Source organism: Mustela nigripes, chromosome 6 (assembly GCF_022355385.1).
Source record: "Mustela nigripes isolate SB6536 chromosome 6, MUSNIG.SB6536, whole genome shotgun sequence".
In the NCBI taxonomy this organism is placed as follows: domain Eukaryota; kingdom Metazoa; phylum Chordata; class Mammalia; order Carnivora; family Mustelidae; genus Mustela; species Mustela nigripes.
The window spans coordinates 15,602,030-15,627,049 of record NC_081562.1 but is presented as its reverse complement, the minus strand read 5'-3'; the positions used below and the strand labels follow the sequence as shown (position 1 = coordinate 15,627,049).

The window sequence follows — 25,020 nt, the reverse complement described above, 5'->3', positions numbered from 1 at the left end:
ACCTCTCTGTACTTACTTCTTTGGTCAAACGAGAGGATATGTAATAAATGTCACAGAATGATGAGAGGGTAAATAGAGAAAAGCTCTGTAAAGTGTAAGATGTGAACCAAGAGGAACAGGAGAAAGAGCAGAAGAATACAAGTTTGAGGAAAGAGTGGGAAAGGGAATAGGGCCGCCGGTGCACAGTGTGTATTAGAAGGTGTTCGGGACGGTTGGGTGACAGTTGTTGAACACATCACGTCCTTGCGGTTGCTCCTGTAGCTTCTGAAACATGACACCGGTTTCCGAATTCCTTTTCCTTTCTTCCTTCTCTTTTCTGTTATCCATCACCAGCACTTGTTGAGCATCACGGATAGACCAGACGGTGAGGCTGGCCCCTGAAAATGGAGGGAGGAGAAAGAGCCCTGTCCTCAAGGAGCTCACAGTCTAATGGGGCAGCCCGACAAGTACAGCTGGAATTGAATGTGTTTGATAAATGCTGTCGTGGACTGACAGCTAGAACCTTAGGGAAGGAGAGTAGAAGGGGCACTTGGGGTTAGAGAGTAGGTTGCTTCTGAAGAATAGAACTGAACTGAGTCTTGAAAGACCCCGAGTGTTTTTCACAGGCGTGGAAACAGAAACAAGCATTGCACGGGGATCTTGGTGCTTTGGTCTGGCTGTCGAACATGATGTGGGAATAGTGTGATCTGGAGAGTTGCAATAGATTAGGGAGTTTGGGTTTTATTTTGAAGATGGTCCAGCCCCCCCCCCCAATTTTTTTTTGCTTATAAACTTTTCTTGAAATGTTTTAAAAAATCATTTAAGTCCCAGTAAGTTTAATTTATTTCCATATATATATCTATGACATCAATATGACTTGTCAGTCCTGGTTTAAAGTACCCTACAGGGAGCTTCATGAAGAAACTGAAAGGTTTTTGCACTGCCTTTGGGTAGCATCCAGAATGCATTTAGCATCTCAGTTACCAGCAATCAGCTGTAATGGACCATAGCTTGACAATTAAGGAATCCTACATCTCATCCCGGAATAAAGACTGTGTATTTCTTTCTGAGTCTTTGTATTGCCCTTTTGGTTGGCAAAACATGTTGTCCTGCAACCATTTACCTGAATGATGTAATGCCTGGACGGTTCAGAATAATTCCCAGTGGGAAAATCTAAACAGCGGCTCATCAGTTTCGCCTTTCCCATTCATCTTCAGCCGCAGTGCAGGCTGATTTCCCGCGTGTGCTTGTGACTTGCTAACAAGTTGAAATATACAGTACTGAACCCTGTGTGTCATGAAAGGACTATCACTTCTACTGGGTTTACCAAACCATTTTGTTTCATGATGTGAATCCTGGCTGAAACAATATACCTTTTGTGTAGAACCTTCAGCAGAATTAACGGAAGACTAATCACTCTGTCGCTAATGCCACTCTTTGGTCATGTTTGAAGATTAAAACAGAAGGAGCTATGAATCTGTCTCTACTTGGTGAATCTTTTTTTTTTTTAAGTAAAGAAGTGACTTGAAGGAAAGAAATATTTTTATTTTTGTAACTCCTCTCCTTACAGGGAAAAAAAAAAAGCGCCTTTATTTTGTGGCCATGAGTATCTGAAACGTTTGGTTAGTTACCACACACAGTTAAGCAGGATCAGTGTGTACAGAAAGCCAATTCAGTGTCTGTAGAGTTCTTTTGTAGTTTTCTGTGTGAAGGTTTTTTTTCTCGTTTTGTTTTGAGTGTCATTTGCAATTCATTGTCTGTGTTTTCTGAGGTTGGTGTATTCAGCTGCTCTGACCCTGGGTCCTGCACATTTAGCTCCTTGGATACAATCCTCTGACGTTCCTGCTGACGCTAGGAAGACAAAAGCCACTGAATATCTTAAGTAATTAAAAAAAAAGGCTTTGTTACTGTTTGTTATGATAAAACACCTGACTGGAAAGAAAAGCATCGAGATAAAAGTACATTCAAAGTTGGCACATTACATGACCACATTTCTCTTTGGACACTCATATAGCTAAGTACTCAGCGAGGGCGGTATGAAAAGTCACAAAAGGAACAAGGCCGGCAGAGGGAGAAAACCGCACAGCAGAAACCCAGGTCTGTAAAGCAGACCTAGCACTTTGAGTTGGACTTCTCTGAGTCATTTTAATTCTGCGCAGTCTTGGCAGCTGGTAACTAGAAGGCACGCTATCCCATTTTAAGCATGAGCCATTGCCGAAGACGGTGTGCATCTCAGAGATTCTCTGTGAATGGTCTGAAGTCATATTTTAGTTGCTGTTCATCCATTAGTCTGTGTGGCAAGTGAAAGTAGCCCGGAATTAAATCACTACACATTCTTGCCAGCCTGGAAGATTTGCTACCTCCTTTTCACTACCCAGTGGCTCCCCCACCCCCCACCCCCGTCAAGAGTGAAGAAATGAGAGAAAGTCCTTTTCCTGTCACTAGAAAGGAGACCAAGGCAAGCCCAAAGCGCAGAGACTGAAAGCCTCAGCTTTCATAAGAAAGAGCACATTGTAGTCAACATGAAACATCAGCAGAGGTGTTTCTTAAATCTAAGATTCTTTAAGTTATTAATAAAGTGCAGGTTTCCATGTTCTGTTTTAACTGTCTACTGAGGAACACCTAACCTTCCGTGATACAGCTCTGTGGTGACTAGGTTCAGAGCAAGAAACCAGGTAGACGCGGATGGAAATGGCGAGGTCTCCGGGTCACTCAGCACAGCAAGTAAAAAGCTGTGTGTTGGAGCTGCATTGTATGGACTCCCTGGCACCAGACGCCAAGTCCGCATGAGTCACGCTTTCATATCCTGTCCATTTTATTAGTTGGCAATCCTCTAGTGGAACACTTTCTCCTGGTTAAAAGGATCTTTCAGTCGCTATCAGCTCAGTTAATGAATATGCATCACATACCTCCCCTAGCCACAGGCTCTTCCCAACCCTCTTTTACCCCCAAATTGCTGAGACTTTTTTTTTAAGCTCAGGAACTAATGCAGCTTCTGTGTTTGTTTTTGTTTTTGTTTTCAATAGATTTTGTTCCAAAGCAGATAGTTCCTTCTCTTATGTTCCCCAATTTATACTAGGAAGAAATGTCCTAGAAATAACCTAGATTTTGCGATCCTAAAAACACATAATATGCAAAGATCCTCATAAAATTTTGTTTCACTCTATATCTCCTTCTCCTGTTTCATTCAACTTTCTGTTTGAATTTTTTTTTAGAAATTTATTCTTTATCCGTTTGGTGGATACAAGGTGAAAAAAATGTGTTGGCCAAATTATCTCTAGCAGTTACATTTTTTAGAATTTCACTGTTGGTTCAAAAAAAAAATTGAAATCATTGTAGCTACTTCAGATATAAGATGATACGATATTTCCTGAGACTAGAAAGTTAAATAATGAATACTTAATGGAGATAAAGTTGCAGTGTAGTTTAGTATGTAAAGTTAGAATGGGAGGCAGAACGGGTGATAGTGTAGGGCCCAGGGGTGTGTGTTTGTCATTCGTAGTATTGTTGGTGAATGTTGCCCCTTACTGACCACTGAAATGACTTAGACACATTTCTTTTAATTAATCCTAATAACCCTGTCAGACAGAATAGGGACCTTTTTTGTTTCTGACAAGGAGAGGGAACCCCACTTTGGTTGAGTAACTTAGAAAAGGTTACATTCTGTCTTCTGGGCAAGACATAATGTAGCTATCTGTAATACTTAACACAATTCTTCTCAGTTGAAACTAACTTCTTACCTCACTTTTTCCCCTTCACGGTGGGTCCTGACCTCCTCAGCATCAGTGAGGATGTGGAGCAGCTAAAAATCGCACGCCTTCCCTGCTAGCCTGTAGAATAGAAGCACTGCGAGGACAGGACTAGGTCTGTGTTATTTATTGTGTCCTTGGTGCCGAGCAGGATGCCAGCTCAGTAGGCTTAGCACATTAAAGTTAAGAAATCTGGTGCATGTTTTTGAAAAGAACTAAGTTGGAAAGCTTATACAACTTGACTTTAAGATTTGCTGGAAAGCCACGGTAATGAAGACACTGTGATACTGACATAATGGTGGATGTATAGATCAGTGGAACAGAATCAGGAATCCAGAAACAGACCCACATGTCTTTGGGCATTAGATTTTCAGTGAATATCAGACAATTCCAGGGGAAAGGATAATCTTATCAACAAAATAACATGTATGTATGTGTATCTGTATAGAAATAAATGATCACCAACTCCTCCCTCATAACTATACAGAAAATGAACATGAAAAATGGATCATAGCTCAGAATGTAAAAGCTAAATCCATAAAATGTGTAGAAAGAAACATAGGCAAAAAGTCTCCATGACCTTGAACAACCTAAGTGAGATTTCTTAGAACTCAAAAAGCGCAGGCTGTGAAAAAGAAAAAAACATTAGTAATTCAGACTCTCAAAATTAAACTTTTACGCTTTGAAAGACACTGTTAAGAATATGAAAGACATCAAATCCAAAGAATGGGAGCAGGTATTTGCAGTATATACATCTGATAAAGGATCTATGCCCGCTACATGTAAGAACTCTTCAGTGGTGAGACTACTCGGTTTAAAGATGGCAAAAATGAAAATCAGGCGCTTCACAGAGAGTAATAGGAATGACGCGTAAGCTCATGAAACTCTGAGACCCCCACCACCTGCTCATTAGAACAACTGAATTGGAAAAGACGGGCACACCAAGTGTCCAGAGTGGAGCAGCTACAAAGCACATACGCTGCTGGTACAAATGTAAACGGTGAATACTTCCGAAAATTCTCAAGCAGTTTTTTAGGTTAACCATACCCTTACCAAACCACTCAGAAGTTCCACTCCTGTGTATTTGCCCAAAGGAAGTGGACACACAAAGTCTTACGTGTGAATGTTCATGGCAGCTTTATGCACAAGTGCCCCAAACGAAACAGTTCACATATCTGGCAGCAGCTGAACGGGTGAACAAACCGTAGAGACACACAGTGCAGTAGTTCTCGACGGCGGCAGAGAGTGGACTGTGATACAGCCACCTGGGCGGGTCTCAGGATCCTTACGCCAAGTTGAAAAAACCCTCATGGGAGTTCATACTGCAGGATTCCATTTATATAAAATTATAGAATATGCAAACTGTAATGATAAACAGAGCTGTGGTTGCCCCGGGGTCAGGAACAGAGGGTGGGATCTTTTGGGGGTGTCGGAAGTGTTCTGGATCTTGATTGTGGTGGTGGTTTTACAAAGGCATGAATCTGTCAGAACTCATCAGTTTTGTACAGTTCAAATGGCTAAAGTTTATTGTATTTAATAATGTTATTACATTTTCAAAAATTGGGCAAAGGGAGACAGAAAAAAATAGTTAAATGCATAAAACTTCATTGTTTTTCAGTATACATTTCTTAAGCTATTCAGTCTCAGCTGTACGTATGTTTACTAACCTTTTTTCATCCCGTCTTAAAATAATTGTAACCTACAGGGACACGCCTTACAGTGCCATCCTGTGGCTTCTTAAGAAAGTTATGAGTAAGAAAATAGGATTTTATAAGAAGGATCATGTCCTGGGTAGTAAGGAAATGAGTCTATAGGTATAGCCCCGAAGACTGAAGTTACAGCAACATTGGACAGTGGAGGGAGAACCCTGCCTACAGATACTCTCATCGTGTTGATTTATTACGTACATGCAATGCCCGTTTTAATAAAGGAAGCTGAAAATAGTAAGAGGCATCCTAGTTTGGGCACGTGCTTCACCCAGACTAGTCTTTTAATGTCCGCATGACATTTTCTCAAAAAAAGATCGCTTATTAGCAAAATAGTCATTCAGGATTTTTACAAAAATGTGGGGTGCGATGGCATTTTGAGGTTTTAGAATAGAGAAGTCATAGCTTATAATCTTGTTTCCACCAACATGCCTGTCAGTACAGCTAAACACGTATATCCATGTGTGTACCCCTGCGAGTTCTTTAAAAAGTCTTTGAAGAAAATTTCTGATGAGATCATAAGCACCAAACATTTGCTAAACCATTTTGCTGTGCATCCATTCAGTTGTGATGCCTGAGAATTGCGTTCTGGGTCCGGTAGCACAGTTTCCAGCGGGAGCCAGTCTCTCTGGCCATTGTTGGGAGGCGCAGCCGTGAACGCTTCCCTGCTGCATAATCACGCCTGTCTCAGGTTTCAGAAGCCGTGTTTGGCAGCCTGGTGGGACATTGCCTGAAACCTCAGCTCAAGCTGGGTGAAGTGTACAATTGGAGCTGAAATCTTGACATAAATTTTAAGTGATTTCATGTAAAAGGACAAACTTATTGTTAGTGAACTTTACCATGATCCAGGCAACAGGCATTTTATTTCTAAAACAGTAAGTGATCTATTACCAGGTGTCTGGCCCAGTTTATTAGTTGGCACTAAAGTAACATAAATTAATGGGCAGTTTATAAGTGTAAACTCAAGAAACAGTTCATGATAAATTTCCCGAGATTTACGTACAAACATACTATCATGAAAAATAGGGGCACCTGGGTGGCTCAGTGGGTTAAAGCCTCTGCTTTCGGTTCGGGTCATGATCCCAGGGTCCTGGGATCGAGCCCCGCATCAGGCTCTCTGCTCAGTGGAGAGCCTGCCCCCCCACCTGCCCCCCACCTGCCTCTCTGCCTACTTGTGATCTCTCTGTCAAATAAATAAATAAATCTTTAAAAAAAAAAAAGTATAATGCGGTTCGGTTTCGTTTACTGACATTTATGGAGCAGCTGTAGTGGGCTCCCCACTGTACTAGGTGTTCATATCCTAGAGATTTCATTATTTCTTTCAGTAATAATTGTCAAGGAGTGCCATGTCATTTTTGCTGCCTGAATAGGTTATTTTCATCCCTGAATTGAAATCACCATTGATTTTATGCCACAAATGGGAGAAAAAGGTGCAGGAGACAAATACCAAGTTTTGGTTATCTGTTTCTCTTAGAACTGAACTCCATTAAATGATACTTAGGCTTCTTGGGGTGTGTGGGTGTTGAGGATGTGTCGCCATGGAAGCCTGTGCAAGAGAAAAAGAGACGTAAGGCTACCTTCTTAGCCATTCAAGGGAAAAGAAGAGATACCCGGGAGAAGTTAAAGAGGCAGCGTAGCCCACACGTGGGTTTAGTAGTAGGGCAAATGTGAGTCCCCATTCTAAGATCTCTGAGTAGGAGAGTGTATTGTATTCACAAGACCAGGAGAGTGAAGCCCTTTTTTTGGTGGAAGTCTGTGAACCCTAGTGAACCCCTTTGGGGAAGAGGGAGAAAGGGTAACATTCTGGTTTCACTTCCAAATGATAGTAACAACCTTCCAAGGTCCAGTGAGGTGGAAAGCCTGATTGCTAAGGACCTAAAAGTCTATACCTGATTGAACCAGACCCTGGATTTTCCCCTGAGGACCACTTTATCTCTGGTGTTGGAAACAGAGTAGTGTTTATTCAGTACTTTGTAAATGAAGAGTTAAGTAGATGAGTAAATCCACGCTCCTCTGCTTCCACTTTCCTCCTTTTCCTTCCTTCCTTTCTTGTCTTTCCTTGTCTTCTGTTTTCTTTTTTATTTAGAACTTTTGTAATGGTTGATTTCTTTTTATGGAATGGATCTGTTTGTCCTATTCTGTAATATCGTTGCCTGTCAGCACTGAAGTTGGTTTCTAATTACCTTCCAGAACAGCTTTGGGAATGGGTCTGCAACATAGTAGAACTGAGTGCAGAACTGTTGGCTTCCCTGGTTAATTTCACAACCAGTAGGTTGAAGTTACTTATGTTCTAATACCTTGGGTGTGTTTTTTTCTTCTTCACAGAACTTTTAACATTACTGAGGGAAAAAAAAATGCTTTTAAATGTTGGTAGGCACTGTGAGAGTCTTGCTTTTGAAATATTTAACCTGAGGTTTTCTTCATGTTAATTAGTGAAAATAATGTGGGATTTTCTTTTCCATCTCTATATTCTTGGCTACCTAATTATTTGACATAATAGAATGTTGCATTTTGCTTTCTCCAATATCCACCAAGGTACCATTGGATACAACCAGCGGAACAGAATCGATACTCTCATGTATCTGCTAGCATACCCACAAAAACCCATGGTTAAAACAAAGACCATTGAGTTGATAGAATTTGAGAAACTTCCAGCCGGACAGAATGCAACAGTTGCCGTGATGAGTTACAGCGGCTATGATATTGAAGACGCCCTGGTTTTAAACAAGGCCTCCTTGGACAGGGGTAAGTGGGTTTTCAGAGCTCTGACACCAGAGGCACTCTGCAGAGTTCAGGCATAAGGACAATCTGTTAAAAATCACCTGGTGTCAAAATGTTAACGTTGGCTTTAAGTGATTTGAATTTTATAACATACAAACAGGAGGCAGCTAGGTTTCGGTGTTGACTTTTTTAATGAATATTATGTAGAGGTAATTTGTCAAATGAATTACTGAATGTGTTTTTCCTATATTTTACTTTATTGGTAGTTTGAGACAGTTCCTCAACAGAAAATATGCAAGAATTTATTTCCTAGCAGAAATTCTAATAAATGAAAGGCGGTCTTTAAATCTGTCTAGTTATATGTTCAGCAACAAACTGAGAAGGCAGTAGTAGTATTTCTGTGTTAAAGGCAATTTTTGTTAATTCTGTGTTTCAGCCCCACAGTGTTCATACCTTTTTGTTAGCAAAATGCTGAAAGTTAAAAATACAAACACACAAATGCTTAGCATTTATGCAACCCTTTGTCTGCCTTTTGACAGTTTACTTTTGCAAGTCACCACTTCTAGGTTGGTATCCGTCACCTGACCTGAAGTCTGACTCGTCTTTTCATAATCTGTTTCTCTTTTTCCTCCCTGGCATGCCCACTCTGCCTTCCCCTTCACTCTCTCTAGTTGCTAGGCAGCCATAATAGTACTCCTAGACATGTGTCTTTGGCATTAATGTTGGCTGCACTTAATTTATGCCTCTTTTTTTCCTCCAAATGACAACAGCCATGCTTTAAAACTAGATGTTTTCCTTTCTGATTAACTGGTAACGTTTATGTGGAAATCTGAAGACTTTGTGATATCTGTCAGAAACTCCACAATACAATTTAATGATCTGAGTTTACTGTCGTCCAGCCTTTCAGCTATCACCTGTAAATAAAATGTCCATTTACACTTAGAGGAAAACACTTTTTGATTTTAGCCCATTCAGATTCCCACTGCACTCCAGCACGTTGCAGTTAATGGCCATTGTATGGAATTTCAAGATCATGTAACGTTTCCAAAGCAGCTGGCTCTCGGAGCGGAGTTTATTATGGCTGTACACAATTTACTAGGGGCCACGCTGACATCTTCATCTACCATCCAGATGTAGAAATCAGTTATTTCATCGCACAGTCACCTTCTTTAAAAATTGCATTAGGGCACCAGGGTTTTATTTAGAAATCTACTTTTTCCTGATCTTCCAAACTCCCGTTCTTAGATTTCTTGTAAGAGTTCTGCCTTAGGGAGGATCGTTAAGTGAAGGATTTTACAACCATGCATTTTATCACCTCAGTAATAGCTGGTGTTTACTCCCAAGACTTTTTCCTATTGCAGTGAGCCTCTGACATGGCTCAGTATATCCTGGGGAGGTTAGAGAAAATCCAGCTTAGAGTAACTGCTTGGCCAGAGGGAGAAAAAGGAAAAAAGAAAGACATGCAGTCACAGAATCTTGGGAAATGATATTTAGTGCTGAAGAGTTGACACTTCTTCTGGGCAGCTCTGCAAGCAGTGAATCTTCTTGTGGGATTCAGTGCTGGAAGTTTCTGCTCCATGTGAAGGTTTCCTTCTGTTCGTGTTGCTGATCTTTCATAATGTGCATTTAGCTTGTAAGTTGGTCTCAGGACTTTCCCCTCATGCACTAGACACATGTGATCTAAAAATATAATCAGAATAAACTCTGATCTCTTCTGATCAGGGCACAGGCGAATGATTTCTCCCCTTAGAATCATTTGATTGCAGCTGCTTTTCATTTTCTCACCTCTTTGGAGAAAAGTTAATCTTTTGTTTCCTTGTTTGGGACTTCCTCTGAATGTCAGTTAGGAAAAGGAAAACTTCTCAGAGAAGGTTAGCGGAAGTGAGGCACCAGAAGGATGTGTAGGAAGAAGGGTTGTGGTTGACCAGTAGACTTGACATGTTTTAATTCTGCCACCAACTTGCTGAGTGACCTTGGTCACGTCACTTCCCTGGACCTCATTTTGTAGCACTCATAGCTCCTGTAGACAGCGAGGGTAAGCCAGGTGGCCTCCAGGGCCCTTTCTAGTCCCCGTACTCTGTGGCTCTGTGCTCCAAAAGAATCACAGTGACACTCAGACAAGGTCTCTTTCATGCCGACACGTGGTTGTAGAGATGTCAGTGTTTATGTAGGTGGGGGATTGGGGAGGGAAGCCCTGAGCCAGCTCTTGAGATGATTAGATCCCAGATTAGCCAAATGTAGAACATGTTTGGGGGAGTGGGTGTTCACTAACACAAATCTCATTTTCTCCTAGTCCTGTTGGTCATTCTTATCCCTGTTGGGATTTCATTTTAGGCTTTGGGCGTTGCCTTGTATATAAAAATGCTAAATGTACGTTGAAACGCTATACCAATCAGACCTTTGATAAAGTGATGGGGCCGATGTTGGACGCTGCCACAAGGAAACCCATCTGGCGACACGAAATTTTAGATGCAGATGGTATTTGTTCTCCAGGTAAGGGCCTTTTTAAAAAAACATTTATATTTTTGAAATATGAAAGTTATTCAGCAATATTTCTTAATATTCAGTAAACAGAGAAGAGAAAAGATAACAACTTACAAAACCACTTTCCTAACTCAATCAGTGAGGTCATTTTTTTAAAAAGTGTTTTTTGTTTGTTTTTTAAATTGTAGAGAGATAGCATGCAAACATGGGGAGGGACAGAGGGACAGGGAAGGCATCTCAGGCAGACTGCCCACTAAGCGCGGAGCCGGACACAGGCTTGATACCACAACCCTGAGATCATGACCTGAGCTGAAATCAAGAGTCAGGTGCTCAGCCGACTGAGCCACCCAGGCACCCAGTGTGGTCCTTTTTTTTTTTTTTTTTTTTTTATTTTTTTTTTTTTTGACAGAGTTAGAGAGCATAAGTAAGCAGAGCGTCAGGGAGAGGGGGAGAGAGAGAAGCAGGCTCTCTGCTGAGCAGGGAGCCTGATGTGGGGCTCGATCCCAGGACCCTGGAATCATGACCCGAGCTGAAGGCAGCTGCTTAACCAACTGAGCCACCTGGGCACCCCCAGTGTGGTCCTTTTTGATGAATTTCCCTTCCAGTCTGTTTTTCTCTGCATATATTTCTACATAGTAGTCCTAGTTATGCTTCTCTACTTAAAATTTTGAATCTCAGAAGAGCCACTTTAAGGGGTTGTTTAGAAGAAGGTCATGTCCCTACATTTACACTGGCACGTCATCATTTGTGCATTTAGCTTAGACCAGCTTTCTTAGAATCTTCTTCCCCTAAAATGTGGGACACCATTATAATTACAAACTTGTAATGAACTTTGCTGATGCAGCCCACAGCAGTCGCCCTTGTGAGTCTTACAGGCCAGTGCGGAGACTAGCATTGACCAAAGGGTCATATGTGAACCTATATCCAGTCACAGCCGGGTTAAGGAATCCTGTAAAGAACTAGGAGGGCATTTGATAGCAAGAGGATCTGACCTAGGCAGGAAGCTCGGGGAAGCCTTCCGTAAGGAAGCAGAGCTGAGATCTGGCGGATAAGTGCAGGTAACTAGCAGATAGGGAGAGGAGTGTGTTCTGAGCTGTGCAAGGGCTTGTATAACTATTAAGCTGCAGGGCTCGTTAGTCAAAACTTCCAAAAGGAGGCCACTGGGAGTGTGGCTCCTAGGGAGAGTACAGGGGAGGATGCTAAACGTGGATCTGGAGGGAGAGAGAGGGAGGGGCAGGGCCCAGACACAGGCTTTGCAACCACGCTATTTTCTTTTTCTTCTTTTTTAAAGATTTTATTTATTTATTTGACAGAGAGAGATCGCAGGTAGGCAGAGAGAGAGAGAGAGGAGGAAGCAGGCTCCTTGCGGAGCAGCCACGCTCACTATTTTCATTATGATCCTAAAACCAATGCTGTGATCTGATGGCATTTTGAAATGATCATTCTGATCACAGTGTGGAGAAAAGAGTAGAAAGGGGCCAACACAGGGGACACCAGCAGAGCAGGTGATGGGAGCCGCAGTGAGGTGGAGCACGGGGGTGAGGGGAGGCCGCCGGGGAGGGGGGAGAGCCACGCGACTCGTCCGGATGGTGCACGGATGGTGAGTGCTGTGTCCACTGTGCCCACAGCCCCGTGGTGCACGGCTTCCCCTCTGCCTTGCTGCAGTTGTTTCCCTCTTAACCTGGGTCATGTGGTTTGGAAGGTAGTGCCATGACAGTACTGTAGTTCTTGGCCTTTGAGCTTACCAGGAAAAGATGCAGAGAGAGGTGAGAAGAGCAGAAAAAAATCAATGAAATATTTTGATTTCCTCATTGTCCAAGTTAGGTCGGCAGTGACTTACTATTGGTTGAAATAACTACTAATAGAAGTAAGTGGCCCGGACTTGTTCCAACACCCTAGAGAGCTATAAAACTGCCACTTACTGGGGCCCCTGGTGTCTCAAGTCGGTTGAGTGCCTGACTCTTTGTTTTGGCTCAGGTCAAAATCTCAGGGTCATGAGATCAAGCCCTGTGTCCGGCTCTGGGCTCGGCGCAGAGTCTGCTTGAGATTCTCTCCCCCACTCTGCCCTTCCCCCCACTTGCACGCACATGAATGCTCTCTCTAAAATAAATGAAGAAATAAAATCTTTTAAAAATAAATAAAATTGCCACTTACTGACATGAAGTTAGTATGGTCCCCTAAATCATTTCTTGACCTTTTACACCTGTGTGCTCATCTGATTTTTCAAATGGGCTGGCACAGTTGTAGACGAGTCCTGTTGAACTCTAGCTCACACGGAATCGGCTTTTTCCTTCCTTGTGTGCATTTCATGGACCAATCTAACCGCATAGTTGTAGGCTACAGTAATGTTTGTATTCCACAGAGATGGTAATGACCGGGCTATGATTCCCTTCTCTTCTTCTTAGGTGAGAAGGTAGAAAACAAGCAAGTGCTGGTCAATAAGTCCATGCCCACAGTAACTCAGATTCCTCTGGAAGGAAGTAATGTGCCCCAGCAGCCGCAGTACAAGGATGTGCCCATCACGTAGGTATTGGTTGTACCTCGGAAATACGTAGGAAGATTCAAAAAAGACAGAGAGAGAGAAGGGCTACGGGAAATGAGAAGTTACTCTTGGAGGGTTAGAGAGGAGAAATGACAGTTCAGGGTAGTAATAGTTCTCCTGTGGAGACAGCATGGCATGGAAGGGAAATCTCAGCTGTGGAATCGTGGGGGCCTTCCAGCCTGGGCTTGAGTTCGGGGCCAGATAGGCAGGGGTTCCAGGTAAGGGGACAGTGAGTGGGAAGGCCCCACAGGCAGAGGAGCACCTGGGTTTGGAGGACCAGTGTGCCCTGTGGGGACGAGGCTGTGCAGTACTCGGGAGTTCATTCTGTAGACAGTGATACGATCAGATTTGTGTTGAAGTAAATAAATAAAACGCACTGGCCGCAGTGTGGCGTCACCATCACGGTGGATGACGGCTGGGCTTTCATACTGGGTGTGCTGTGGGTTACCTTACGTGGGTGAAGCACTCAAACTCTTGGGCTCGGTGCTTTCATCTGAACAATGAGAGACTAGTGCTTGTTAGTCTCCAGATGTCCTCTGGGCTCTCGAATACAGTGAGATACGAGACCTTATGAGATGAGCCGCGGGCCAATGGTAGCGGCCACACTGGCACATAAAACTAAAAGGAGTAACAGGATATTCAGTGTAGCCCAGGAACTGAGTTAATCCAGTTCAAGAGGTGGGCCAGGGCGTGACACAGGAGAGCTGGATTCCTGGACAGGGGAAGGCAGTCCAGCAGATCCTTTCAGCACACAACCGAGGTCTGCTCCGGGCCACCCACAGTGCTGCATGTCCGAGGGACACATTGCTGAGAGATACCACCAGCCTTGCCTGCAAAGAGCCGCATCTAGTTAGCAAAGACCTACACAAACACCTAAGTACGGGGACCATCAGATCATCCTTCATGGTTTAGCCGAGAATGTTCACTGTACCAGCTACCATTCTGGGCATCATACAGGTGTTAGCTCATTTGTTCTTACCACTACCCTGTGAACCAGGCTCTCTACATGGCCTTGTTTGAAAGACAGAAACAGAGAGGTTAAATAATTTACCAGGGTCACACAGCTACAAGTGGCAGTCAGGATTTGAACTCTCGCGGTCTGGCTTCAGAGCCCAACTCCTGCCCAATATGCTAAATGCTGCCTTGCTGTGGGTGCCATGGATTTGCTGTGCAGTCGGAGCAGAGGGGAGAAAGTGGGACCTCTACTTAGGGGAGGGGTCGGGACCCTTGCACCCAATCCTACAGAGCAAAAGCTGTTTCAGAATGACAGAGGTGGTTGTGCTAGCTGGTTTTCTTCCTGTCCTGGAGGAGGAGAGCTTTTTTCCTCTTCAAAGCTTGCCCCTCCACTTTCCTGGGTTCTTCATTTAATCTAGACCTTTTTAGGGACCTGACTGTCATTTTCTTTTCTGTCCTTCCATATCTTCAACGAGTTTTCTATCAATTCCTTCCCTGTAGGCTAGAAAGTGTGCTCACATATTTGTTATCCTTAAAAGAAAAGGAAACCTCCCTGGGAGCTTTGTGATCCTTCCAAGCTGCCACTCTTGGTGTCCAAGCATCCCTTTCCCTTGTCTGCAATAAGGGAGTAGCCGTGTGTGAATATGTGTGGTGTGGGTTACATTGCCTTAAGCCTGCCTCCTAATAAGTGTTCACTAAATGTTAGCCATTTCAGACCAGGACTGTAAAAGGGAAATTGTAACCTTAGAATTTAATGTTGAGAAACAAAAGGCACGTTTCAGAGTCCAGAATAGCGATGTCGAAACATTTTGTGGTTGATATTAAATAAAATATGACCTGTGAGCGATAGGTTCACGAAGGGCAGTTTGAAAACTATTTTGGTGACTTCCTCTTAATATTAGCTACAAAGGGGCAACGGATTCATATATTGAAAAAGTGATGATCTCTTCAAATGCCGAAGATGCTTTTCTGATCAAAATGCTGCTGAGACAGACCAGGCGTCCAGAGATTGGAGACAAATTCAGCAGCCGTCACGGGCAAAAAGGTAAATTGTGTCATTCTTCAACTTGTTTATAAAACCAGAAACAGTACTTATTAACCACATTCGCGAGAAATGTTGTATAACCTTCCCCCGTTAAAGAAAATTTAGTCCATTGAAAAAATTATTACATTGGGATCAAAATTATGCTTGCTTTGTGCCTTAGGTTAACCTGTTGATACGTTAATGGCATTGAAAAAATGTACCACAGAATTGCCGCTCTTTGCCTTTATCTCCTTCTCTAGCAACTGCTCCTCCGCCAAGATTGATCCCATTCTAGACAGTATACCCACTAAAGTGCAGGTAGCTGTTTGAAAAAATAAATAGCAAGACCTATATCTCATGGAAGGTGCATATTTCCAGTGCTGTCTGTTGGGCCGTGGTATTGTAGGAGGTCAGCACAAGAAGGCGCCTTCAGGCCCCATGGGGAGGTGTGAGGAAGCACAGAGCCCGGGTGCCAGTAGCCAGGCCGAGGTACCGACCGGCAGCCCAGGTCTCCCGACACCCACGCAGCGCCCTTCTTGCCCCCTGCCCCGTGGTCCCGCTCCTGGATGGGTTTCTCCACCAGACCGCGCTGCCGAGCCCCATTCCTCGCTGGTGGTTGCCGCTGAGTTCTCCTGCACTGGTGGCTTTGTTTTGTCTTCTTATCTTCAGGAAACAGCACGGTGTCACTACTGATTAACTTATTCTCAGTAGGGTCCCTTTTAGTTGTATATCTACCACGCTGCTGAGTGGAACTTGGCCCCACGGGGTTTAACTGTGGCGTGTCTGCCGCTTACCTCGTTGAAGAACCACTGAAGCAAAGAACACTTTGGTGGCACTGACTGTGTGCCGGGCAGTGTTCTCCGCACTTTCCATGTACCGACTTACCCAGTCCTGGGAAGTCAGTGCTGTTTTCTTCTGCATATTAGAGGTACACTGACGTGACTCGCTTGCCTGGTGTCCCCAGTCGGTGGTAGATGTGGTTTTTGAGCCCTCGCCGTCTGTCTCCAGAGTCCACGCTCCTTCCTGAAAACTGTGCTGTGCTGGGTGGCAAGCAGTTAAGTGTTGTGCCGGGAACACAGTAGGTGCTCAAGAAGAGAACAGCGAGCACTAGATCACAGACGCTACTTGTCATGCCTTCTGCTTTCCTCTTCACTGGTAAATTCCTAGTGCAATGTCTTCTTGTTTTTAATTGATAGGTCTGGAGATAATTGCATTTTATGTTCCTGCTGATTTCAATTTTTATTTGCTAAGCAAGTGTCTATGACAATTTGTTTAGTCAAATGAATCCAGCCTTAGTTGTCATTCCTTCCATCAGTGAAACTGTTCCAGACCAAGATAACTGTTTCATCAAAAACATTTTTAGTTCAGATAACAGACACAAGATTGTTTTGGCCTGTCAGTATCTTATTAAAAAAAATTCATTTTATTCATGTGAATTTGACACTTCTACTTCATACAGTTCCCTAAGATGCTAACTCTTCATACCTTTTCAGTGTTTGTAAACATTTCTTGAGATTCTAGTGTTTTCTGCCACTAGTCAGTGAAAAACAAATTCTCTGTATTGAAACTAGTTCTCCCTTTCTCTAGGTCTAGACAGTTTCTGAGATGGGCTCCTAAATTATTCCATAATCTTGTTCACAGCCTCTATTTCACTTGACCTGTTCCCTGGATAAGGGCAAAGTTTGGTACTCTTCGTATAAAATGTTGGCACTGGATACCTGATAGGTAGTTGATAATGGTTGAATATATGAGTAAATTGAAGGTAGGGAAATGAAAGGGGACAGATGTGGTCCTCTTGATGGACTGATTTTACTCAGGTTATCATCTATAGATAATATGTGAGCATGCATGTGTATAGTGTAGACGAAACCGTACTTTTGAAAATGAGAAACACACTTGTTCATAAGCTGCTGTAAACACAGACCTGTACAGGCACAGGTAAAGTGTTAGCAGGTCTTTGTGCTCTAACATTTGTCAGACTATTAGTACGATAGGGATAATGTTCATTGACAGAAGTGGTTTCCAGTCTGCAATGATGTGACACAGCAGATTTTGGAGATCGGTTCAACCTTAGTGGGGCTTGATTTTGTACATCTCCACGAAACGGAAAGAAGCTCTCTTGGGGTTAGGTGACCTTTCACTTGTAGTGAGGAGTTTATCTCACTAGTTTTCTTTTCCAGATGGCTTTTAATCCAAGGATGAAAACCTGATTAGCCTCGATTTCCCTTGATACCCCCCTTCTCTTACAGCTTCATCGGATTTATTGAAAAGATGGGGAGAAAATGGGCAAACAAAAAACAGGTAGCGTAAGCCTTAAGAAAGTGATGGAAGGATGATGTAGGACCCGTACCTAAGCATGGTTTTTGTTTAAGTATGTTTTTTTAAATCAGATAATAAATGCACTGGTTTAAAAGGTCAAATAGTACAAAAAGGGGGATTTGAACTGAAAAACTGAAAAACAGTCTCTGCGTTTTCTCCAGTTCTGGTTCCCAGAAGCAATTTCTTCTTCTTTTTACCTTCGTATTTCAGAATAATATTTTTAAGCAGCTGAATCTTCATTCATCCATTGTAGAGATGACCTATTGATTTTCCGTGATGGGTGACAGGGGGAGCGAGCATTTCACTGCCTCTCTTTCTTACTCCCCACCTCCATTCCCTGCACAGATGTGTCATAATTGGGGGCGATTTAATTATTTAATTATTTAAATTACATGATTATGATCACATAAATATTGTTCACCCCCAAACCCAAGTAGTTGAGTGTGTTTTCTCTATTGTGTAACTGTACTTTTTTTCAGAAGTTAATAATTACCTTGTTTTTAAAATTTGCTCCATTTTCTTATTCCCGTTACCGTGTTTCCTACCATCAACAGCCTCTCAACAAAATTTCCCACATGACCACTCGTCTGCTAGGACCATTTCCCTCCACCAGAAGCCCCCGTCTTCAGCCCCGTTCTTCCTGCTCCCCACTGCAGTGGTTTTCCTCTGAGCCCCAGCTTCCTGGTCGGTGTGTTCAGAATGGGTCCCCATAGGCCAGGGGAGCGGAGCCTGGCTCAGCAGGGGTCCTGAGAGACCTCATCTGTGTGCCCCAGAAATGTTTTCAAGAAAGGTTAGAAAGTACTCTGCGTTAGTTTGCTCTAACCAGATACCACAGACTGAGCACTTAAACAACAGAAATTTATTTTCTCACAGTTCTGGAGCCTGAAGTCTAAGGTCAAGGCCATGGCAGGTTTGGCTTCTCCTACCTCTTTCTGTGGCTTGCAGGCAGCCATGTGGCCCTGTGTCCTCACACGGTCTTTTTTCTCTGTGTGCCTGAACCCTGATGGCTCTCCCTCTTCTTACAGGGACACAGCCATATTGGATTACGGCCCACCCCATGACCTCATTTAGCCTTAATGTCCTCTTTAAAGACCCTGTCTCCAAATAGGGTCACATTCGGAGGTCTCCTGGGGGTTAGGACTTCACCATAGGAATCTGAAGGTGGGGGACACATTCCATAAGACACGCTAGATGTGCTCAGTGGTAGTCACGTATGGAATTCCCATTTGAACCCCTTTTGCGTGGCTCATCCCATGTCATCCCCACGCCTGACCTCCCACCACAGTGGAATAGTCTGTTCATTCAATTGCTTGAGAAAGGATGCACTAGAAGTTTTTTTTGTGTTTTGTTTTGTTTTTTAAGATCGTGTATATCTGAACATGTTCTGCCCTCATACTTGATTTCTATTCTGGTTGGTTATAGAATTCTAGATTAAAAAATTCTTTACTCTAAGATTCTAATGACATTGCTGCATTATCATCTGGATTCCATGTTACATTATTTTTCCTGATCTGTGTGTATGTGCGCCCTGTTTCACTCTCTTTCCCTGCCTTCCCCCTCCTCACTTGCCTCCCCCTCCCCACAAAGCTTTTACTATCCTTCTTCTGTTCTGGGAATTCTAAAATTTTCATTTCTTCTCCTAGGAAATTAGGTACCCTTTCTGGAAGTTCAGGGTCCTTCCATTTTCAGACATTCTCTTATTTTGTTGATAATCTCCCTTCATCATGTTCCTCATTGTCTATTTCCTTACCTTCTTGATTTTCTTTGTCGGAGATTTGAATTTTAGTTTCCAGATTTTTTTTAAAAGATTTTATTTATTTGTTTGACAGAGGGAGATCACACGTAGGCAGAGAGACAGGCAGAGAAAGAGGAGGAAGCAGGCTCATCTCAGGACCCTGGGGTCATGACCTGAGCCGAAAGCACAGGCTTTAACCCACTGAGCCCACCCAGGCGCCCCTAGTTTCCAGATTTTTTTAACCTATTTTAATTTATAGTAAAAATTTTAAGTTTAATTTTTAGACTTTTTTATAGCAGTGAGTATATATTTTTAGCATTATTTTCATTTTTAGTTTTAGTTTTTTGTTTCTGTTTTTGTTTTTTTCTTTTCAGCTTTCTTCTGTTCCTAATTGTCTATATTCCTTGAGTCTTCCCCTTCTGTGTGTTTTCGGGTCTGATTGTCATTGTGTTTCTGTTAAAATAATTTTATATGTGCTTAAATATCCAGAGTACCCTGTTGGCTAACTTAGGTAAGTACATTTTAGGTTCACTGAGGATAGGAAACACACCCTACTAATTTATTTTACTTCCAAAGCATTCAGCACATACTTTGCCTATAATGTGATTTCCCGTGACTGTGTTTGTGGAATAATTTAGTAAGTAGAGTATCTTAAATGTACAGACACAATAAGCCAAAATCATCTTCCCCAAATTAGTGCAACTTATTCTTCCTCATAAATATCAGAAGTGGGATGGGTCATCGTTGTCTAGACTGGTGTCGGAGCCTCACCACCCAAGGCTCCAGCTCCCCAGGCATACCTGAAATCACAAGCCCCCTGGGCTTTTCCAGCTGAGTCACTAAGTATGCATGCCCACCCCGGGCACGGATGGGAATGTGTCTTGACAGCCCCAGAGAAATCTGTTTGGTCGTATTTCAATCACCATTGTGGGTTCAAAACTCTGCTGGGCTCATAGGAGCTAGAAAGGACATGCCACCTCTGCTAAGGCCCAACAAGAGTTGTCTCTGCCCCTGAAGCAGCAAGAGGAGTACAAAGGGTCACATGTGGCCACAGGCTAAATGTCATGAGGAAGACCAGTAGTGAGAGAGCAGGTGGGAGTTATTAGTGGGTAGGAATAAAATCTTGGAGTTCGAAAAGACCTTTTAAAAGTCTGGTCTGGGTCCATCTTCCTGGAATAAGAATTCTTTTAGCTTATCTTTGGCAGGTGGTTTTCCACTTTGTGTGTGCCGGTGAGGGGAAGCCCCTCCTGCTTTCCGGGGCAGCTGCTCTGGGTGCTCCCATTCAGATGGTTCCGTGGAGTTCCGTGTGCGCTGTTCTGGAGCGTGTCCTGTGTGGGGCCAGAACGGATGCCTTCCCCTTTGCTGCATGGCCGCCCTCTGTTCAGCATTTAAAGAAGGGCTTCCGGTTGGGAAGTAGTGGGGCAAAGAGGTAGAGGTCTTGAGCCCTAACCAAACGAGCGGTTTTCTCTTTATGCCTTGGTCCCCCCGTCTTTGAAATGGGGACAGTTGCCTAGGAGTTGTCCCTGTGATTGAAGGAATCGATGTGTGTAAAGCAGCAAAGCCCAGTGTCTGGTACGGCCAGCAGCCAGGAAAGGTGGGCGGCCGCTGTCAGGTCTGTCCCTGGTCCCTCGCAGAGCGGGCAGGAAGGGAAGGCTCGAGACTGGGTGAGGTGGATGCAGCGGGGCTGGGGAAATGGGTGGGCGAGTCACGGGGTTCGTTGACCCACAGGAACAAACAGGAAGGAGCCCCTGGGCCTGGCTTTAAGCGGCTTTGTCTCATTGAACTTGAGGTGATAGAGGGATCATCTCAGGTGCTGATGTCATTAGCTCGTTCATTGATCGTGCTTTCACTGTGTCCCAGGCAGGCACTGTTCTGGGTACGGGAAACGCAGTAGTCAGCAGGACCAACAGGGTCTGTCCTCTCCTGGATTGGGAGTGTGTGCCCAGGAGGAACACTGCTAGAGTGGGGGCAAGGGATGCCCTCGGGGGGTGCTCTGGAGGCCCGGCCAGCAGGACCAGCTGATGGCTGAGGTGTTGGGCGAGGAAGGGCAGGCGCTGAAGGTGAGGATGAGGCCTGAGCAGCTGCTGCTGCTGTTTACCAGGCAGCGGTGGACTGAGAGGGGGTGTTGGGAATTAGGCTGGGGCAGGGGTTGAGGATTTGGGACCTCAGGTCTGAGAGAACCCTGGGAGCCTCCAAGTAAGGATGTTAGATGTGTTAGATGTGCACTTGGATATGGAGTCTGGAGCTCCAGGGAGCGGTTAAGGCTGCAGATAAAATGTGGGCTTCGTGTGCGTGAAAATTTGTAGCACTTTTTGCCTTCTGCGTTAGTATGTTACAAGCATTTTCCTTCTGTCCTTAATCTTCACAGTCTAATTGGTATCGTTACTCCTACTCTGTAGAACCTGAACCGTGAGGCTCAGGGAGATGATGAGTAGCTTGCCTACCGCAGCTCCTTGCTGGCAGAGTCAGGATTCAAATCCAGGTTTTTGGTCTGGGTACATTTCCTACTCTGGTAAATCTCGTCAAAGGGGACTCTTGTCTCTTCTGATTCACTCTGCCCCCAGATCGGAATATTCCCTGGGAATCCCCCCGCCTTGAGAGAAACAATCTTTTCTTGAAACTGACACCTCTTACTTCTTACAACTTTCCTATATCTCCTCCTTAAGGCGGTCATTTTCTCAAAATTCCCATTCTTGGATAAGCAGGTTTACAGGCTGTTCTCTGCCACGAGGCTGGAGTCCATACTAATCCTTGCATACTTCGTTCCAGAACCACCTGCCAAACCCCCTTATTAAGACATACTAGTAACATAAAGCTGTGTTTGTCAGGAACCCCTTCCCTTCTAGCATCAATTCGTTGTAAAACACAGTCCCTGTTCCCTTTTTCATCAGTCCTCTGGCCAGGCTTTCATGGCCTTGGTTAAAATTCTGTCAAAAATTTGAGCAGATATTGAAAGGAAGTAAATTGTTGCGCCCTCAACTTTGACCCTCCGCCTGATTCCTCTGGCTGGCTGGGATAGTTAGGGCCCTAAGGGACAGTGAGGACAGTGAGCTGGTTTGGAGCATTCACGTGCGGTGGACACAGTTCTTGGCATCTGCAAGGAACCGTAATACCCAGCCGCCTTAGTGCAGCCGGAACTGCTTCAGGCCTAGGGTAGCTGGATGTTGGCAAATGGGATGTGAAGGGGATGGAGAAGGTCGTCCCCAGCCTCAGCCCTGCTCTGTGACGTTGTCGTGAAATGAGCTGACGGTGTTCCCTAATGCTGGGAATCCCACGATTCCTGCAGTGATCTGGTTCTCTTTGGGCCCAGACGCATGCCAGAGGAAGAGCCGAGTTAGCCAGACGTCGTTTTCACTCCTGGAAGGCAGGATTGTCTGTAAACAGTATTTCGTCCTTCATAGCATTACCCACAAGTGGACACACATGTGGGTTCTACGAGCAGATGGGAGGATCATTTTGATTTAATGGATCTTCGTGCCCGTTTCTTTTTCCCTCCTGTGCTGAGAGCATCGCATGTGTTCTCTCTGGTGTTCGGAAAGCAGCGTGTGCTGCAGATTGCCTGATTGTCGCCCCTTGTCAGCAGTTCACTTTGACGAAGCTGTTGTGAGCAAGGTTTCCTCCGGTGCACGTGGGGTGTGGAGATCGCATTTCCACTCCAGCAATTAGAGGAGACTTCAATCCACGTTCACAGAACTGACTGTCCTGCTCAAGCGTGATCAGCTCCAAGGTGGGGGACGTCATGAGTAGCTGAGGGAGACAAATGGGAAGTGGAGGCCACTTGGCCATGGTTCTGGGCCGGGTGTCATACCAGCTCTGGGGGCCGACGACAGAGCGGGGGGCGGACTGGAGCAGGAGCTCCAGCACCGGGTCGTCGGGAGCCCACGTCCGTGCCGGGCGACAGGCAGAGAGTGACGTCGCTCTCCGGAGAAGGCCCGCTGAAGAACCAAAGTGTTGGGCCAGGAGCTGTTCAAAACGTCACAGCCTCGTAAGCAGCGTCGCCTTCCATGACCTCAGGAGTGGAGGAGCGCGAGCAGAGAGCCAGGTGCGGAGCAGGAAGTCTTGTGTGAAGAGGAGGGTGTCTGAGCGCAGAGACTCCAGCCTCAGCGGAAGGCAGGAGTCCCTCTGCGCACACTTTTTGGATGAGGGAATTCAGAGAATTGCAGTGCGGCACAGCCCTCCTTTGGGTTTTCCTGAAGCCTGTTCTGTATCTCATCCCTAAATGCCACTGAATCCGCTCCCCCCCCAGAAGAGCTGGGCCTTTGATCAAGAATCTCTAGAGCAGTCCCTCTTCGGTAGAATGCAAAATACTTCCACACACCGAAGTTGTGCACTTGTTGTGTTGGCTTACAATGGAAGGAAAGTTTTGTTCAGTGCGTTTTGACCTCAGCTGGGAAGAGTATTAAAACCCTGAAGTCTTGTCCTTTTTTCCAAGTGTTCTAGACCTCTAGGTACCTTTGAGGGACTTTAGCAGTAGAGGCACAGTGATGCTGCATGGGGGAAAACAGAGCAGAATGCGGATCTAGAATGTTCTTTATGTTTTGTCTTCATATTATTCTTCAGTTTGTACACAGAGTTGAAGGTAGAAGAAGACATTCACATATGTGATTGGATAATGAGACTCTTTATTAAAGTCAAAATTACGTATTTTTGCCTCTCGAGCTTTGGTATAAGTTCTGTATGAAGGGAACTCGTCAAGGGCAAACATTTTTAATCTTGAGCCTTGCTTTTTCCGACGGTTATTTCATTCATGAGAAGGGTGAGCGGATTTCCTGATCTTTTTTAAAAAAGGAATGTTTAACAGAAATTATCTGTCAGCCTAAGGAGTTCCCAGGTTAAGTTTCCCTTCAGAGTGCAGACAAACCAAATTATTATATTTCCAGATTTCCTCCTACTTTTGCTGCCCTTCACAACGAGGGAGGAAAAAGTGGACTCCTTTGATGTGGGGGGAAAAAAAGCAATATATCACTTCCCTGAAAGAACATTTCTCAGTCTCTCATGTGAAAAAGGATTAGCACCTCCAACAAAGGTCCTGTAGATCACAGAATCGGGCAGCAATACCAAATAGTACTCCTAAGGAGAGGAAAAACTGTATTTGAGCAAGAGTGTTTGTCCTGGCAAACAGAAGCTTTTTAATAACTGCAAATCTGAGATAAAGGCCTACGCTCCTCGGAGTCTCCCCGTAAATCCTCAGCCAGTCTAAACAGAGCGAGGCTGACTTTTGTTTTAAAATAGAAGTATAGTCTCATCAAAATACAGTGTTTTCGTGGACCAGCTCTGACTACCTGTGGCTCCTAAGGATCCCGTATTTACGGATAAACTGGTTTGTAAGATTCTTCTTTGACCCTCTCGTGTCAACAGCAGTTTGTTAGAAGGCGGCTTGCTTCTATTTCGCATTGATAAAAGTTGTTCCAAAGCAAAACAAGTTGCGGAATTAATGCATTAAAGTTATTCAGCCAAACAAGTTGCTGCGTTACTGTATTAAGATTTTGGTTGAGTGTTTATTAGACGAAAAGGAAACCCACCCTGACTTCCCAGCACATTACCGAATCCTTATGCATTTGGTATAAAGAGGCTGTGGGAAGTAAGAAAATGCCAATTCTTGTGCGCCAGAAAAGCTGAGAGGGAAGTTCGTTCAGTCAGTTTCGGTGCAAAACTCTGCTTTTTCCAGGTGTTCCTGCACTTCCTTTTTCTGGAGTCTGTTTTCTAAAATTGAGAGAATGAAAAGGCTCTGATTGAAGATACCATCATACTAATAGCACCATGTACACATGTGGCACTTGAGGTGCCCCCAATCCGCTCTGCTAGCT

The 25,020-nt window shown here is 44.2% G+C and overlaps 1 protein-coding gene across 1 annotated transcript in view; it reads left to right on the top strand.

The window, feature by feature from the left end:
• POLR3B (RNA polymerase III subunit B) overlaps nt 1-25,020 on the top strand; it is a 104,062-nt gene that overhangs the window by 59,444 nt on the left and 19,598 nt on the right. The window contains exons 20-23 of the mRNA XM_059402183.1: nt 7,970-8,179; nt 10,490-10,648; nt 13,045-13,162; nt 15,038-15,180. Coding sequence (XP_059258166.1) covers nt 7,970-8,179; nt 10,490-10,648; nt 13,045-13,162; nt 15,038-15,180 — 630 coding nt within the window. The remainder of the gene's footprint in view (nt 1-7,969; nt 8,180-10,489; nt 10,649-13,044; nt 13,163-15,037; nt 15,181-25,020) is intronic.